The 17930-nt window shown below is 40.4% G+C and overlaps 1 protein-coding gene across 2 annotated transcripts in view; it reads left to right on the top strand.

The window, feature by feature from the left end:
* Positions 1-17566, top strand: part of HS3ST5 (heparan sulfate-glucosamine 3-sulfotransferase 5) — a 155551-nt gene extending 137985 nt beyond the window's left edge. For both annotated transcript variants that reach the window (XM_036248742.1, XM_036248741.1), the window contains exons 3-4: positions 11371-11509; positions 14983-17566. In XM_036248742.1, the coding sequence (XP_036104635.1) occupies positions 11403-11509; positions 14983-15913 (1038 nt within the window). In that variant the 5' untranslated portion in view covers positions 11371-11402 and the 3' untranslated portion in view covers positions 15914-17566. The remainder of the gene's footprint in view (positions 1-11370; positions 11510-14982) is intronic.
* The last annotated feature ends 364 nt before the right edge of the window (positions 17567-17930 follow it).

Below are 17930 nucleotides of genomic sequence, written 5' to 3'. Positions count from 1 at the left end.
TGTATAAACACGAGATTAGAGAGTAAAGGACTCTGCTTCTGAAGTCACCAGCGGGACAAACTTGCTCAACTCCCAACAACTATTTAACAAATTGCAAAGAAACTTCAGGAGGGAAAAAAACACACCCTTCTTTTATAAACATTAGTTACATATACCAATGAGATACTGAGATTAAGAGTAATTGGGGTTCCATGTCAAAATAAAATTCGCTTCCCACTCTTTTTTTAAGGCACCATTCTACTAAATGAGACCCCTGAACAGAAGCAGAATTAACTGGCTCCTTTTAAGTTTGGTCATTACAAATGCAAAATAAATATCCTTCTGCAGACAGAGCCAGAGGACTACTAAAGCTAAGGTAATAATGGTAGCGGTAATAAATTATGTATTCACGATCTCAAAAGCTGAATGAAGGGAAGAAATGGAGAACCCACTGGAAAATTTGGAATTTGCTCAAAGCTGCTGCTGCAGTAATTCCCGAGAGGATACGCACTAAGCACAGAGCAGTAATAAACTGCATTTCTGTATAATTTATCAACTATTTTTCTTTTCATTTCTAACATTGACCCTTCGTGGTTAACTGAAGAAACGAAGAGCTAAATAGCTTCCTTCACCATTTGATAGAGCAATTATGAGCATCCTGACTGATAAATTTTCTGCTGAATCTACTAACGAATGATGTCCATTTTCCTCTTAATCTGAACCCTCTCTCCACACTCGACTGGGCTCATGCAGAACACTGCTTTCCCCGCCCTTGTTCCTGTGCCCCTCTCCATTTGTTTCTTTCTCATTACAGCTCTCTTATGTGATCATTATATTAGAAGAAAAGAGAATTCTTTATGACAACTTTCCTCAGCTGCCCTTGGTTAATTTTTTTTCAAAATGTGATTCCTCTGGGTTCTCTGACAGCAGGGCACATTGAAAGCTATTCTGTAGACTCTTAAGTGTCAGTATCTTTTCAAAGAAATGTCATGCCTTAGAAGGAGAGGATTGTTTTCCACAGTTGTAGGTAGTATAATGTGGTGCAGCCATCTTGAAAGAGGTCAAGACTGTTTAAAATTGAGGGATAATAAGAAATTAAAAATTGAGATATACCTCGAGCACTGCAATTGTCTTTAGTTCCTTATATATTAATCTCTCATATAAGAACACTCATTTAGCCTGGCTCAGAGAATTGAGCATCATCCCATGGACTGAGAGGTCCCAGGTTCGATTCCTGGTCAGGGCACATGCCCGGGTTGTGGGCTTGATCCCCAGTAGGCGGCGTGCAGGAGACAGCTGATCCATGTTTCTATCTCTTCTTCGTTTCTCTCTAAAAAATCAATGAAAACATATATATATTTTTAAATAACCCTCATTTATTTCAAGTACAAGGGGGTAAACAACCAATGTGTTTTTGTTTAATAAAGAAACCTAGTTTTACTAAAAAAAAAAAAAAAAGTTATTTGTTACAAAATGTTATAGAAATTTATTGTATTTGGTATTTTAACAGCATGATATTGATTACTTACATGTGTTACATGTTAGGATTTACTTTATGTATTACAAATCATTGATTAATAGTCTTTCCAAAAATTCTACACTTGAAAGACAGTAAGCCTTTTCTTGGAAATTGCAATCACACACCCACAGAAAGAAAAATCCACCTCCGACCAATAAAATTAAAGGAGTGTATTATTCACTTAAAAAAATAAATAAATAAAATAAAATTTTATTTAGTGCTAATCTGATGGGATCCCTTAGAATAAGAATTTTAGACCCAGGCAGGATGGCTAAATATATCCCTTCAAAGTCCTTTGTTTCTTGAGTGAAAAAAATCCCACAAGATCAATGAGGTTAAGTGATTTACCCAAGGTCACATAGCAGGGAACTTAGTTTGAGCTTCCTGCTTTGTTTTGCCTTAACAGGAGGGGAGGAAGGGAAGATGATTTTCTACCCTATGATAGGAGCCGATGGCTGCAGTCCTTGGGTGTCTGCATTTGCTCATCTGTATGGTAGACATGACGGTACTGCCCTCTTCACCTCAAAGGAGTCCCCTTACTCATCTGTTTTAATGAAACCTCTCTGCTGGGTGTGTGGGTGTGGGTGTGGGTATGGGTGTGTGTGTGTGTGTGTGTGGGTGTGAACAGTACCCTTGTGTGGCACATGCTCTACTATGGACATGGTACGTAGGGGTATGAGACTTTGTGGGTAGTTCCCATGTTCCTGAAGTGTTGGGTAGCCAGGGAAGAAATGGGCCTCAGGGAAGACCACAGAACTCAGAGAAATAAAAGGGAGTGGAATCCCCAGCTCTGGAAGAAGATGTGAAAGATTGTGTTCCTATGTGGTAGGCTCAAGACAGTGTCTGTCTCTGAAAGCCAAAGGTCTGGTCGAAGAAGAGGCACCACTGTGAAGAGCCACGGCCTACACACAAGTAATCTAATCTCTGAAGGCTGGAAGGTCTAGCTGCAGGACTGTACACATAAACTGTGGGGCCCAGTGCAAAATAATATGGGGTTTCTTGCTCAGAAAGTATTAGGAATGTCAAGACAGTAACAACAAAGCATTAAACCAAGCATGGGCCTTTGTGAGCACAGAGCCCCACACTAATACACAGGCTGCAAGCCCTGTCTGGTCCCAAGTACATAATTTGACAAAGTCTAGTTCATCACACCCAGTAAAGTTTTAACTTAGCAAGGGGTCTTGACGAGTACTGTTAAAAGGAAGGAAAGTGCCTTTGGGGGAGTGGTTTGGCTATAGCTACTTGGGTAGGAGGCAAGGACCCTTCATGGAGGAGGTGGATCTCAGGGCCAGGAGATGAGACTCTGAGGTCCAGCAGATCCTGCGTTTGTGGGAATTCTTCCTTCACAGCCATCGAAGAGGATCTGGGCTCTGTTTTAAAAAAGATGCAATGTCCTTATACTGTTATCAAGAGCTGACCTTGAATACTCGAAGAAAGCGAGAGGCAGGATCTATGTCTCCACATTGTTCTGGCATCGGCAGTGACTGGCACATGATGGGTACTCAGCAGATATTTGTTGATAACGAAACATAGATGGTTATCTTAGTGTACAAATTTAGTGCAGCCCCTGGCCCTGGAAAAAAATCTGAGAATCAGAGTATGGAGGTATCTCTGGTAATGAAAAGAGGAATGTTTTACAACATGTTAATACTGCAATTTAAGAAATATTTGCCTGCCCAAGAATGAAGACTTTTAGTATTATTTTGCATACAAACTAATAATAAATTATTCTATAGATTTGTTAAGTACAAGATTTTCTAAGACATTTAGCGGTACTTTACCCTTGCTATCAATGTCAGAATAATAGCACTGCATTCTTTCTTTTTAAATTCTATTATTGAGAAAATATAGTCAGTGGCAGAGTGCAGAGAGAAACTGGAATAAAGCACAGGAAGCTGAGGATAAAGACCTAGAAAGTGAAAACAGAAAGAAGGAAGAAATGAGGGAGGAAAGGAAAAGAGGAGGGAGGGAAGGAGGGGGGATGCTGTGGTGACACACAGGAGGAACACGTAAGCCAGCCCTGAGCGATCAAAAAAGACTTTCCCAAGGAATCTAAGATCTAAAAGACAGGAATTAAACCAAGGCCTGGGAGGACGGGGAAGGAAGCATTAATAGACTGGCTAACATTTATTGAGTATTACTATGTGGCAAGCAGTGTTCTAATTACTTTACATGCTCATTTACTCCTCACAGCAGTGCTATGGGGCAAGCTATTAGTATCCCATTGGGATACCCTTTATTGGTGTCCCAGACCTGATAAATGAGGCACAGAGTTATTCTTTCCAGGCTATAGAAACCTTATGCTTCCGGCCCTGAAGCAAAACTTACTGTGGCGTATTCCAAAGAACCGCACGTTCCTTTGTGCGCTGAAGTCCATATGTAGCCATTGGGTGTTGTGTGGAGTTGCTTTGGAAAGGAATAAAGGCTCTTTTAAAAGCATGGGAATGGTGATAGGGACCCATTAAAGTATATTAAGCCTGAAGACAACATGATCAAATTTTTTTTTGGAAAGACCACTCTGGCATCAGTATGGAGAATAAATTGAGGCAAGAACAAAACTAATGGAGGGAAGACCATAACTCTGGGAGAAAGAGCACCACCTGAACCCAGACAGTCACAAAAGACCGTGCAGAGAAGTAGGTGGGTGCTAATCACATTTGGGAAGCAGAATTTTACGTGCTGATTGGACGTTAGGGGAGGAATAGAGCCAAGGATGAAGGACCCTAAGGTTTCTGAGTTGCACGATTACAGTGGCCAGAAGGGGAGTATTCACTGAGAAAATGAGGGAGAAGAACTGGGGGGACGGGATGGGAGAGGATCGGGATGGAGTGATAATGAGAGGTAATTAACAGATTTAACCAACTTTATCCATGGGCACATACAGTAGGGTGGTGAAGGCCTGGGGCAGGGTGGGAAATGGGTAGAGGGGGGCAATACGGGGAAATTAAGGGGGACACCTATAATGCTCTCAACAATAAAGATAAAAAATGACAACAGCCAACACACACAGAAGATCTTATGGAGATCAGTGCCTACGAATGGGAATCGAGTAGCAGTCAAAACCAATGTTATTTGATCACCTGCTGTAAAATCTATCAAAAAGAAAGTTCATTCTTGAATTATGGGGAGAACAAGTGAGATTCCTATGATTCTGGTCAGTTTTAATTATAAATGGTATGGTGAGTAGGAAAAACACTTTGTAAATTATAAAAGTGTTACCTTTCATTATTGTTATTAGTATCATTACTTATTCATATTCTTCCTTCCTTTTATCAGGTTCAAACCACTCAAATGGACCCTTTGCCTGTCCGTCTGTGGAAAATGTTCTTTCTTTTTTACTCTTTTTTACCCTCTTGCCCCCCACTCCCTGGTTCAAGGGCAGGTAATTTGGGTGGAGTCGAGGGGTTTTGTCTGCTCTCATCAATGAATACACAGTATTTATTAAGAGTCTCCCAGTGAGCATCCAAAGCTTTATGAGTGGCTTTGCAATCCAGGGGCCACGTTCTTTGGTGTCATATAATTCTGAATTTAAATCCTCCTTCCACATGTCCTTAGATAAATAATTTGCTTCTCTCTCTGCTCTTCAGTCTCCATCAGTAAAAAAATAAAATGAATAATATTTCACAGGTCTGTTGTGTTACATGAGATGAGAAATGTGAAAAAAAGTAACAGAGAGCCTCGTGCTCAAAAAATGTAATTCCTGTCCACTTCATAAGGCTGTTGCCCAGGATAAATGAGGTAATACTCGAAAGATGGTTATGGAATAATTCTGCTATATAAGTTCAGTTATTTTTAATGAACTTTGTTGCTATTGTTTCTGTTATTGTTTTTATGGGTACCAGGGGTTTGCAGTAACCCTGTCTGCAAGCCTTTGAGCAGCACTTGGACATATCTTTATTATTATTTTTGAATTTCCTTATTTCCTCGTTTCAGCTTGGGAATCATTTCCTTCTTTGCTTAGCGCTGCTTTGGAGAAAGTGCCAGATGTCTTTACAATTTGTCTCTTCTGGACGTGTACTCTGTTGTTTAGATACTCTGCTTCATTCAGCTAAGATGCTGTGTTTATTAAAGCTTTAGTAATCTGGAAAAACTATAATTGTGCTGTTCTTGGCATGCAACATGAAAAACACTGAGATATTAAAAACTGGAGATGAAAGAAGGCTTAAAAGTCACTGTAGGTCTTTTACCTTTCTTAATAAAAAGCTTTCACTTTATATAAATTGTCTACTACCAGTATGATTGCTCTGATGAAAGATTAAGGTAGCCGTTCTATCTGGCATCGCCAACGGGAAGAGACAGTGGTGTGGGCGGAGCCGCTAACATTCTCCCAGTTTAACAATGGGGTTTCTCCTTAGTTTATATCCCTAGATCACTGGCAACAACTCACAGCTTTTTTTTTTTTTTTTTTTCTTTATTGATTTTTAGAGGGAACGGAAGGGAGAGGGAGATAGAAACATTGATGAGAGAGAACATAGATTGGCCGCCTCCTGCATGCCTCCCTCTGGGGATCAGGCCCACAACCTGGGCATGTGCTCTGACCGAGACTAGAACCAGTGACCTCTTGGTGCATGGGTCAGTGCTCAACCACTGAGCCACACTGGTCAGGCTTAGCTCCCAGCTTTTAAGACACCATCCCAGCAAAGGCTCAAGCTCTTCATGATGTTGTAGAAACACAAAAAGGCATCGTGGCCCTGGCTTAGTTGGTTAGCGTCGTCCTCATACACCAAGATCGCAGGTTAAATCCCTGATCAGGGTACATACAAGAATCGACCAATAAATGCATCAATAACTGGAACAATAAAAACATTAATGTTTTTCTCTCTCATTTTCTCTCTTCCTTTTGCTCTCTCTCTAAAATCAATAAATAAATTTAAATTTTTTTAAGTTTAAAAAAGGCATTTTGAGTATTAAATTAACCAAGTATCTTTGGTTTTCCCTGAGCCAAGTTTACTTATGGGCTGCTATATTGTTTCCTGGCATATAATTCAAGACTGATTACAAAACAGAATGAGATTTCACTCCTGTGTCCTAGAGAAACTCATTAGAAACTACATGTTTGGCTTTTTCATGTCTCAAAAATCCCAAGATATTTCAACCTAACAAGATAAGTATTAACTTTTTGTCATTGGTAATTGAGCTATCTTGCTTTGAACAGAAAATATAGCATTAGTATTCTAATGTTTAACAGGAGTTTCCATTAAAAGTTATTTATATTGAAAATTGACTTTTTTCACAATCCAATTATACTATTAATGAGAGTTGCATTTATTTTATTCTTTTTCTCTTTAAAATGCATTGCAAGAATTAATTTATCAGCCTCCTAAAGGTAATTAATGGTGCTTTATTTTCGTAAAGTGCCCAAATATTCATAACAACCTTGTGGCATAGACATTATCTTCATTTTACAGATGAGACTACCAAAATTCAGAAAGTTTCCATTACAAAACTAAACCAAGATGTGACTGAGGATCTTTGACCCCCAATCCAGTGGCCTTTGCATCATGGATGACTCATTCACACTAGTTGAGACCTCAAATAAAATTGTAGTTCTTCTCTATGTCACAGTGGACTTGAGGGTGCTTCGGAGGGTGTAAGTTACCGCCCTAAGTAGAAGAGGCAGTATTAAGCCAGTCCTGCGAACAAAAGGCTGGAGAAATGAGGCCTCACATAGAGAGAAACCCCCAATGGCTGTACTTGAGGCATCTCAGACATAAAGAAGCTGGTCTAGAAGTAGCAGCTTATTCCACAGAGCATAACCTCAATGGTAATAACTGGGCTCATCATAGAGAGAGAGTCTGTAGGTTGAGTATTGAAGCCTTTGAAAATGAAAGATCCTCAGTGGCAGCAGGAAAAATATTGACCTCATATTCACTCAGGTTTAATAATGAATGTTTACCAGATGACAGGTGCATTGCAGTATTCGCCTAAATTTTGGGCTACTTCCTCAGCAGCCTTCACATTCTCAGTTTTTTTGTTTGTTTGTTTGTTTTGTTATTTTCTTCTTTTTCGTGCCTGACAATCTTGGGTAGAGTTCAGTCAGGAGTTCGCTTTATAGGTTCACTCACCCCCTACATGCAATGTCTCCCAAGTATTATCCCTAAGCGTAGCTATTACCCTTTAGTCCTGCAATTCTTTGTGCAATGGACCCGACCTGTTACTACCCACAATGGGACATGTTTCAGGATTTTTTCCACAAAATTACACATCCACCTGGGGAGGATCACCCTCCCCAGGAAGACAGCAATGGGATCTGGAAGTCTTGAAAGAGGAGACATAGAAAAGATTGGAAGTCGATCAGGAAGCTGACAAAAGCATAGCGATGAGACTGAATGGGGAGCAGTAAAGAAGCTGACCTGAAGGGTATAGAGGCTGATGCTGATGAGTAATAAGAAGAAAAGAAGCTAACTACCCAAGCTGGGAACTCAGAAAGGGCCTGGGCTTTCCAGAGGAAAAGTGGATTTGATCCAGTGAATAACCAAAAAGATGAAAGACAAAGGAACGTGTACTAGGAAGATTAATCAGACTGTATAGGCCATAGAAAATGAACAGGGAAACACACTCAAATGTTAAGAATTAAGGGAAATATTAAGTGCCTTGACAAGACAAGGCAAGAAGAGATTAAGAGGAGTTTACAGACCATGGTGATGAAAAGAAAAAAGACAGTAGAGAATGATGTTAAGTTTTGTGTATTATTAACGCCACTGTAAAAAATACAGATGTGCAATTTATACAGACCCATTGAATGGGAATTTCTGAGGGTGGTAGTGGGTGTGTGTTTTCTAAGGCCCCACAAGCTCACCATAGGGAACCAGTAGCCTACAGAGCAAAGCAGATTCTAGACTCACTACCTTTCAGTCAGCCTTCTCGGACTTTTGAGCCAGTCAGTAGATTTAGCACAGTGCTGAGAGATGCGATACACACAGAAGAAGGGAGCAGCCAACACTTACAAATAATGGCCTAACTGATTCTGACCAAAAGAATAAGAATTCAGTGGAGGAGGGAGATGACTGTGGGCTGGAGCATCCGCTGGACAGGACATCTAGAGGAACTGAGACATAGTCCAGAGCTTCCAGGGTGAACTGTAGCCCAAAACAGGTGGACCAGTGAGCTGATGAAAGTGGACAAAGCATCCTGCAGTATAGCTCTGAGCAACATTGTGGGTGCTACATTTAGAGAGCAGAGAAAGCCAGGTGGCTTCCCAGCCTCCCTCCTGTCGCTCCTCTGTACAGGGCTAGTGAGCCCCGTTAAGGCCATGGGGCAAGCACATTTTACCTTTTCTTTTCCCATCTCTCCCATTTGGATCTGGCCCCCTTTAACTATGTAATAGCTTTTGTTTCTCACTTTGAGAATATACATTAAATTCATTCACACTAAGATAAAAATGACACATAATCCCTGATGTTATTCTGGCATATTAATAAACCTTTGTGCAGTGAAGTTACTTATAGAAACCTTATTTCATTCTCATACAGTCCTAAGGAGTGGGGAGGTCAGAGACTATCCCCATTTTACAGATAAGGAAAGAAAGGCCCAGAGAATCTAAGTGGCTACCTCAAGAGCACAGAGCTACTAAATGGAGGCTTTGACTGGTGGATTTGGGCAGTTTTCACTCTGCCACTGTGTTCTGCATCTTGCTTCAGTATTTTCATTTCAACAGGGATCAGAGACCTGTGCTAAAGTCATGTATCTCTAACTATGGACTTCAGACACCAACCTAGAGATTGGAGAAGGATTCTTCCTGCGAAGCCCTGAATCACCGTATACAAGTTGTGTCTTATGCCTTCACATTATCTACTAGTTGTGTGAACACAGGCAGGTTAGAGAAAATGATCTGAGCTTCACTTTACCTGTCTGTGAAACGAAAATAACTATATCTGCTTCATAGGGTTTTTCTGAGAATTTCTTAAAACACCACCTGGACCATGTCTTTGCCACATAGTGGGCCTCAGTTAACCTCATTTTCTCTTTCCCTTCTCTTCCCCATTATACCTCCACACAAGCAAGTCATGCCAAGTCAGAACAACAGGCTCCACCAGACCCTGAAAACACCTTAGTGCCTCTCCTTGCTTTTGTTTTTAGCTCTCTCTCTCCCCTCTGTCCCTGTGTTTAGCCAGACCAGCCTCCCTTTGCTTCCCAAATGAACCAAGTACTAGGTAAACGCCGGCTCCTCTGCCTGAGTCCCACTCAGCCCTACTCCGGCTGCCCTTGTTCTTCATGCCCCAGGTGTCACTGCTTCAGGAAGGACTGGAGTGGGCTCCTCCTGGGATTCTTTCTCACTGCATCCTGTCATTCTCATTGTTATTACAGGCTAAGTACATGTAGAGTCTATGCTTACAGGTTTAATATCTGTTTTCTCCACTAGACTACAGAGCCCCATGTTGGCTGCTATGCTCACAGTACTCAGTACAGAATCTAACATGTTCCATAAATATTTTTGGCTGTATATTAGATGAATGCTACTCTTATCTCTCCCCTTTGGGATGTCCCCCTACAGCCCCCTCGCCAAACTGTGCACTATATTACACACACACACACACACACACACACACACACTCCCATGGAGACTATGTCCCTGACCATTTTCTTCATTTTCTTTCCCTAACATTTATTCATACATGATCATGAATTAGGTTGCATCCTCTGGTTGTTTCACGCTCCCCTAATCACATTATTAGTTTTTCAAGGGCTAAAAGTCCTTCAAGATCTTTTTCAGAATCCCCCATAAACCTAGTAGAATAGCTGGAAATGCTATTGGTACTTAGTAATTTCTTGATGAATGAATGGATAGATCAACTAGTCAATCCTAGTACATCCCTTCTGCACAGAGAAAATCTTCAGGTAACAAATATGGAGATATCATTGCAGCAAAACAATTTCTAACCACAACTCATTGCTGTAGTCCCTCCTCTTGGGTTACTATATTGAGTTTCAATAAGAGAAAACAATCTTATCTTGAAAGGGGGATTAGATTTATTTTTAATAAGAAAGGCTGAATTGGAAGCTTGCATTTCCCCCCCAAATTTAATAATAGCGCTAGCACAGCCTTACACTTTCAGCCTTATTTTGTATGAGTACAATGCTTCCAGGTAGGTAAGCTTCTGTCGTGATGTAAGAGCAAGACCTGTCTCACCACACCCACCCAAGGGAGGGGTCACAGCAAGGGCGGCTGTCTAGTTTGAGCATGTTTGCAGAATCAGTGGGTCCTATTCAGAACTGGGCAAAGAATTTGAAGGGAGACATCAGGTTACTTGAAGCTACTGTCTTTAAACATTGAGGTCCTGATAGTTACCACTGATGACCTTGATAAGTAAAGAAGTCACTTTGATCTTGCCTTCTTCTTTCATTCACAACTAGAACAAAACAAAAAGCATGTAAAATGTTATGCCCAAAATGATAACTTACTAAACTGGCTTTTCCATTTCTGCATTTGTCCTGTTATTCTGAAGCAGAAACTTCAGTGTACTGCTTTCCCTGCTAGTCAACCTCAGCTTGCTTTGTTGCTCATTTTTATCAGCATTTTTGAATGATTAATCACCACAACGAATATATACATATATGGGCACAAATACATATTTAATATATGTTATAATATATGCATTTTAATTTACTTTGATGATTGCCTAGCATGTTCTGTCTAGTCAATATCTTCCCCCAGGTCAACATTTGATCTTATAACACAGGCCAGGAAAAGGAAACCAAGTTTTGTTAAATACCCATTATACCATGAACCCTGTCAAGGTTGGTATGAGGTCTGTTCTTCATGTGACATCACTTAAATCACCTGTATTCCCACCCCTGCTTGGCTTTGTGATGATTCAAAGAGCCTGTAAGAGATGACTGTTGATGAATCCCCTTCTATCCCCATGTCACAGGCTGCAGAAGTCTTGAAGGTTGATGGAGGGCCATGCTATTCAAACAGCAGGTGTGGCTGAGACAGAAGCTCCTGGTGCTGGGAAGCCTTGCTGTTGGGAGTCTCCTGTATCTAGTCGCCAGAGTTGGGAGCTTGGATAGGTAGGTGATTAAACACATACTTATGTCCATGTGACTTTAAGTGTTTCTTGACTTAAACTTCCTTAGGACATAATTTTACATCTATCCCTTTGTTTTCCACCTTCAAAATTCCCAAGAAACATGCTTTTCTACAGTATTAATTTTGATTTATTGAGCCTTTAAAACAAAGATCCAAGTTGCTCAAACCACGGTGTTCATTGGAATCCATTTGTATTCTGTGTGTCTAGATTTATTTTCAGAGAAGGGATAAATCCATGTACAGAACAAAGGTCATATTCTAGAGCTCACTGTAGTCTGAGTGCATCTGGTGGTTTATCTCTAGCCATAGTAAAATAGTGATGATATATTTAGGTATTTTCATTTTGAAATTTATGACTGAGCCATTAATGTGCTAGCAGAAGAGTTAAAATTATGTTTGAGCCTATAAAGAAGCTCATCAAGTTCGGAATCCATAGCCCTGGAAAGATGGCTGCAGGCTTGGGGAGTTTTAGCTGTGTTAATTAGCCCTGGTTTCCAGGAGCTGAATGTACCAAACAAGGATGCTGTCACTCAGAGTACCTGCCCAGAAACCAATGGAAAATCCATGGAGAGGAAACTTACAGAGCCAGGGGTTGGCTCTAAATAAGCAAACAGTTGAGAGGTGCTAGACAGGCAGAAGTCCCAGCAATATCATCTGGCTTCACACTGACGCCTCTGGGCTGTCCTACATCCAGTGTGATTGTGAAGGACAGAGAATTGAATTTCTGAAATGTGAAGCTTTCTCCTTTGCTCTTTAATTCTCACACTGGAAAGACTGGAGTATGTTCTCCATGCACTCAATTCCCATTTTCCGTGAAAATGAAAATATTTTCCTTATGGTTTTCCTTTTCTAATCTATATGTCTTACCACTCAGATACTTAAAAAGTAATGTAACAGTGGTCTTTATTTTGCTTCTGCCAGTGTCAATTTTGACTGGTAAAGCAAACCCCTTTGATGCTTTTCCATTCAGAAATGCAGAGTAAACTTCCATTACTAGTTGCTAATTATGGGAAAAGGTATAATCCAGTAGTTTCCTAAATGTAGTGTTTAGTTATTATTGAAACACCTTGAGATGGTACCATTGTCCTGTGGCCATAAAGGAACTTTTATATCAAATTCTTCCCAATGCCTTTAGTTAGCTTCCAATCATTTACTTTTTACTGAGTAAATGATCTAATGATCATTAGCACATTAGTCATATAGTTGATTCTTTTCATTTTTCATTCTACAGTCTCAATTTTAATAGTTTTATAAGGAATTGGATTGCTTTTTGGGCTTTCTCAAATGTTCTCAATTGGGAGTTTGAGCGGATTATATCTGACATTGACATATGCTGACTCTTAGGCTTATCTTTCAGTAACTCTGGATGAGAGGCTGAGCTCAGTTACTATTACTGCCCCTTCCATTTCTAAGAGTCCATATTTTTTAGCCTGAGGCCCCATGTGCAGAATCTACTCATCAAGAAGTTTCTCCTATGTTGAGCTCAGGAGTCCAACAAGCAATTGTTCTGCAGGCTATGAGTTCCCAAGGTAGCAGGTACAAAGAGGACAGAAGGAAAGTGGCCCTTTCTAGAGGTAGGGAAATTCCTTTCCAGCTAAAACAGAGCAGAGACTGTCTGTTTCAACCTCTCTTACCCAGGGACTCAATTTCTAAAGAAACTTAAGTCCTACAGAAAAGGATGTGACTATTTCCTCAATTCTTTCAAGGACAACAGACACTAGCATCATTCATTCTAGATGCATGGGAGAGAAGTCTACCCATTCTATTCAATGGATGTCTTAGGGAATTAGGGCTTATTTCTCAACCAAGAATAGCTAAAAGATGAATCTGATATCCCAATCAATGTTACCTCTAAAAATATCTTTGAGTATATATGTGTTGTTACTTTTATATTTTTCATTTAGAACTCCAGCATTAATCTTGTTAACAAATTTATAAAAACAAAGTTTGTTTCTCCAAAATATTAACTATGGTAAGCCTTTCTTTGTAGTATTCCATATTTTCCTGTTTTCCACAATGAGCATGAGTTGTGTTTAAAATTATTTTTTAAATAAAAACACCACAAAAAAAGTAAAATATGTTTCTATTCCTCCTTGAGCATTAGGACAGACAGCTGTTGAAACAGTACAGGCCAAGCCCTTTCTCCTCAGTTCTGCAGAATGCCTTGGCATGACCCTGAGGTTTTGGTCTTCTCCCTTTAATTATAAACATTACAGAAAATAAGAAAAATAGAGTCTCTCGGAAAAAGCAACAGAGAGCCTCATTGCCACAGAGAGGGGGGCATAGATGCCAAATTAATAGGATAACTAGAAGCTTCAGTTGAAAATATTAGCCATTTTGACTAATATTCTACCCTTTACCAAGGTGGCTAAAATGCCTTTTCAAGTAAACTTAGGGAAATTATCATGAATTTCAGTTCCGTTCCAGACTATACCCAAAAGGGAACTCAACGCACTAGCCATATATATTAGCCACGTCAAATTAGACAGCCACTCTAGTGCAACAGCATCGTGGTTATCACCACACCCTTTTCTCTGAGAAGAGCGGCGATGCTTGTTCATTACAGAAGGCAGTGTTGAAGCGGAAATCCTCCTTTTGGGCCCCATCTATTGCATCCCTTCCTTCTTGAGCTTGAGACCCTGTTTTAAATGGATCTGGCAATGAGGACCTCAGGTTTCTGGCCCTGCCGAGGTCTTGTTGATTTCTCGTCCCAGGTGTGGCAAGTGATGTGCAGCACTTGCTGGTGGCATCAGGTTTATTCCTACATTCATCTGAGTGAAAACATAATCCTGACCTATTTAGATAGAAAGAAAAAGAGAGGCCAAAGAAATATAGTCCTCTTCTAGCTGTCCCCAAGGCCAAGGGCAGAAATTCTCATAGAAGCAAAAGCTCAGCAAGTGCCCGTTTGGAATTTTTCAGGTTGATGATGCAAATAGCCAAGGGCAGAGACTGGGACCTCTTTTCAGATTATATCTCTAAGATTTTTAAGAGCCATGTGAGTGCTACTGAGCTATAAGAAAATAATATCACACGAAACCCAAAAGACTGGCCTCCTCGCGGTTCTTCAGTCTCCAAGCTAAAGATTAGAATCTTCCACCTTTCACATTCTCTAAATAATGTTAACTAGTGAGCTGTTAAAAGGCTATTAGTATGGCTGGTGTCACTTGTCTGTCCTGTACTGTGTGAACATAAGTACACGCTGTAGTCAATTAAGTGCTTGGTGACTAAAAATTTTAAAGGAGCGCTAATAAAAAATCCCATCAATTATGTGTGCTCCATTTAATATAGTGTTGCTTAAAATAAAATTTCTCAAACATATGTTCACTATGGACTGCATCAGGCTGGGAAACAGTGGTTTTATTTATGCATTTCAAGTGCGACTCTGACTGGGGAACCAGAAAAATGAGAAGTTAGTTGCAATGAGCTTCTTAAAGCCTCTCTCTGTTGCTTGCAGGCTGCAACCCATCTGCCCCATTGAAGGCCGATTTGGAGCCCGTGGGCAGGCTGAATTCCCTCTCCGTGCCCTGCAGTTTAAGCGGGGCCTGCTGCACGAGTTTCGGAAAGGCAACGCTTCCAAGGACCAGGTTCGCCTTCATGACCTGGTCCAGCAACTCCCCAAGGCCATTATCATTGGGGTTAGAAAAGGAGGCACGAGGGCCCTACTTGAGATGCTGAACCTCCATCCAGCTGTGGTCAAAGCTTCTCAAGAAATCCACTTTTTTGACAATGATGAGAATTATGCCAAGGGCATTGAGTGGTATAGAAAAAAGATGCCTTTTTCCTACCCTCAGCAAATCACAATTGAAAAGAGCCCGGCATATTTCATCACGGAGGAGGTTCCGGAAAGGATTTACAAAATGAACTCATCCATCAAGTTGCTGATCATTGTCAGGGAGCCAACCACAAGAGCTATTTCTGATTACACTCAGGTGCTAGAGGGGAAGGAGAGGAAGAATAAAACTTATTACAAGTTTGAGAAGCTGGCAATAGACCCTAATACCTGTGAAGTGAACACAAAATACAAGGCGGTAAGAACCAGCATCTACACCAAACATTTGGAACGGTGGTTGAAATATTTTCCGATCGAGCAGTTTCACATTGTGGATGGAGATCGCCTCATCACAGAACCTCTGCCAGAACTTCAGCTCGTGGAGAAGTTCCTAAATCTTCCCCCAAGAATAAGCCAATACAATCTGTATTTCAATGCTACCAGAGGGTTCTACTGCTTGCGATTTAACATTATCTTTAATAAGTGCCTGGCTGGCAGCAAGGGGCGCATTCATCCAGAGGTGGACCCCTCTGTCATTACCAAATTGCGCAAATTCTTTCACCCTTTTAATCAAAAATTTTACCAGATCACTGGGAGGACACTGAACTGGCCCTAAAGTAATAAATGATACAACACCATGTGTTGTACCTAGAGACACGCAATGTCTCCTCTAGACTGAAATATGCACTTTTCCTAGACACAACTATCCGAGTCATTTTTCCATCTACACTTGTACATATGCAGTGTGTGACCAAATATAATATCAGTTCTTTTTCTACTTTAAATTTACAAAAGCAAATTGCTGTCTGCATAGTTGCATCTTTTAAACTAGTTACTAAAAGAAGAAGTGGTGGTATTGGGGAAAGTGACTTCAGCTATTCTCAAAGAGTTAGTCTTCCTTTGAGTCAGAATTTGTCACCCGCCATTTGCATAAATTGAAGCCAAAATATTAACATGTGAAGTGTCCCAATGGCTGTGAGGCTGCAGGAAGCAGAGGGTTCAGTTACGCATTCTTTTATAAGGGAAAGCTGGCTTTTCAATTCAGACGCTGAATTGGTGCCGTGAAAACTGAAAATACTATTTTCTTATGATTTAAAAGAATGTCTTATCTCATAAAACTGACATTGTTCCAAAGTTCCTGTGGTGATTTTGCACTATTGTTTTCTTGTATGGACCATGGTGTCACTTGTAGCATGTCAATCATACTTTGGAAAGTCGAGTCCTTTACTTCCATGTTCTATGTCAACACAGAGAAATGTCATGTACATAATGTATACTACTGTAAATACTGGTTTCACACTAAGTAATTCTATTTTGTAAACTGAATATGGCTATTTAATTTATTGTGAAAATTAAATCTATTGTGGTATTTAAACATGGAATGGATTAAAATTACTCTATGTGCAATTTATTTTTTAACTTATTTTGTTTTATGTGCCCCGTTGGCTCTTCAAAGCAAAGCTGTTCCTGTGCAGATGGAGCGTGCCTGGGAACGTGCACTTGTCCGTTGGATTTCTGTGCCCTTGTGAAAATGTATTTATGAAGTGAGGTTGAGTACCTATTTTTTTTAAATCCCAACTATCAGGAAATCTAGTACAATAGCCACCTCAGAGAACACTAGTGCCGCTCTGCCACAACTTTGTAACAATTAACTGACTTGCAGATGCTGCTGTGCCAGGGGAAAGACAAGAACTACTTGAACATGATCGATGCAGAGAAGGATCACAATTATATTTGAACCTCTAATAAGAGTCAGACCGGTAACGAGACAGAGTGAAATAAGATTAGGGAACGTGTGTGGCCTCCATACTGAAAGCTGCTAATGCTTCAAAACTGAACACAAACTCTCAGAACTCGCTCTCTGAGATGAGAATACCGTCAGTATGCTCAGAAATGCTCAGATTGCATCGTGTTGTTATTACTAACATAAAAATATGGCTCGATTTTCATCCAGAGAAATTAATACTGAATTGTGTGCTTGCTAACATCAGATAGGCAGTACCTGCTTACTCAAAGTTCAGACAACCATGGACGGAGGTTGGAAAGAGGTACCCGAAAAGTAGATGGGTTTTTCCCAATCCTGATGGCTTCCCCACTGGAAGATATTTGAGAGTTCGGTTCAACGGCACACTGAGAGTGCCTAGAGAAATCAACAAACTACAATGGCTTCCTTTTTCATTGTAACAAGTGTTGATTTTCTCCATGAGTTGTTTTTCATGTCCAGTGATTTGATGGTGAACTTTTTCAAATAAACAGCCCTTTCCCCGCCAGTGTCAGTATGTATTGCTTCTCGAGCTACAGCCTTGGTCATCTTCGCTGTTCCGGTTAGCAGGGATGCTGCTCTCTTCGCATGGAACAAGGCTGAACCAGCACACACTGACAGGCCGGCTTCTTGCTCACTGTGCAATAACTCCGGAGTGAGAGGCTTGGGTCTAAATGTCAATCACATCTCCCTTATGCCATGAATGGAATCAAATATAAGGAATCTGTCATCAACGGTCAGCTAATCATCAGAGGAAACTCTTTGAATACTACATTCAAGGACATAATCACATACTATTATCATTAATTTTATTATAACTATTCCTAGAACACTCTACGGCTAATAAGTTTTAAACCGGTGACTGTCAAAT

The sequence above is a fragment of the Molossus molossus genome, unplaced genomic scaffold, assembly GCF_014108415.1.
Source record: "Molossus molossus isolate mMolMol1 unplaced genomic scaffold, mMolMol1.p scaffold_m16_p_8, whole genome shotgun sequence".
Lineage (NCBI taxonomy): Eukaryota > Metazoa > Chordata > Mammalia > Chiroptera > Molossidae > Molossus > Molossus molossus.
Note: the sequence above shows the minus strand (reverse complement) of the source record. Positions and strands in the feature narration are given on the sequence as shown.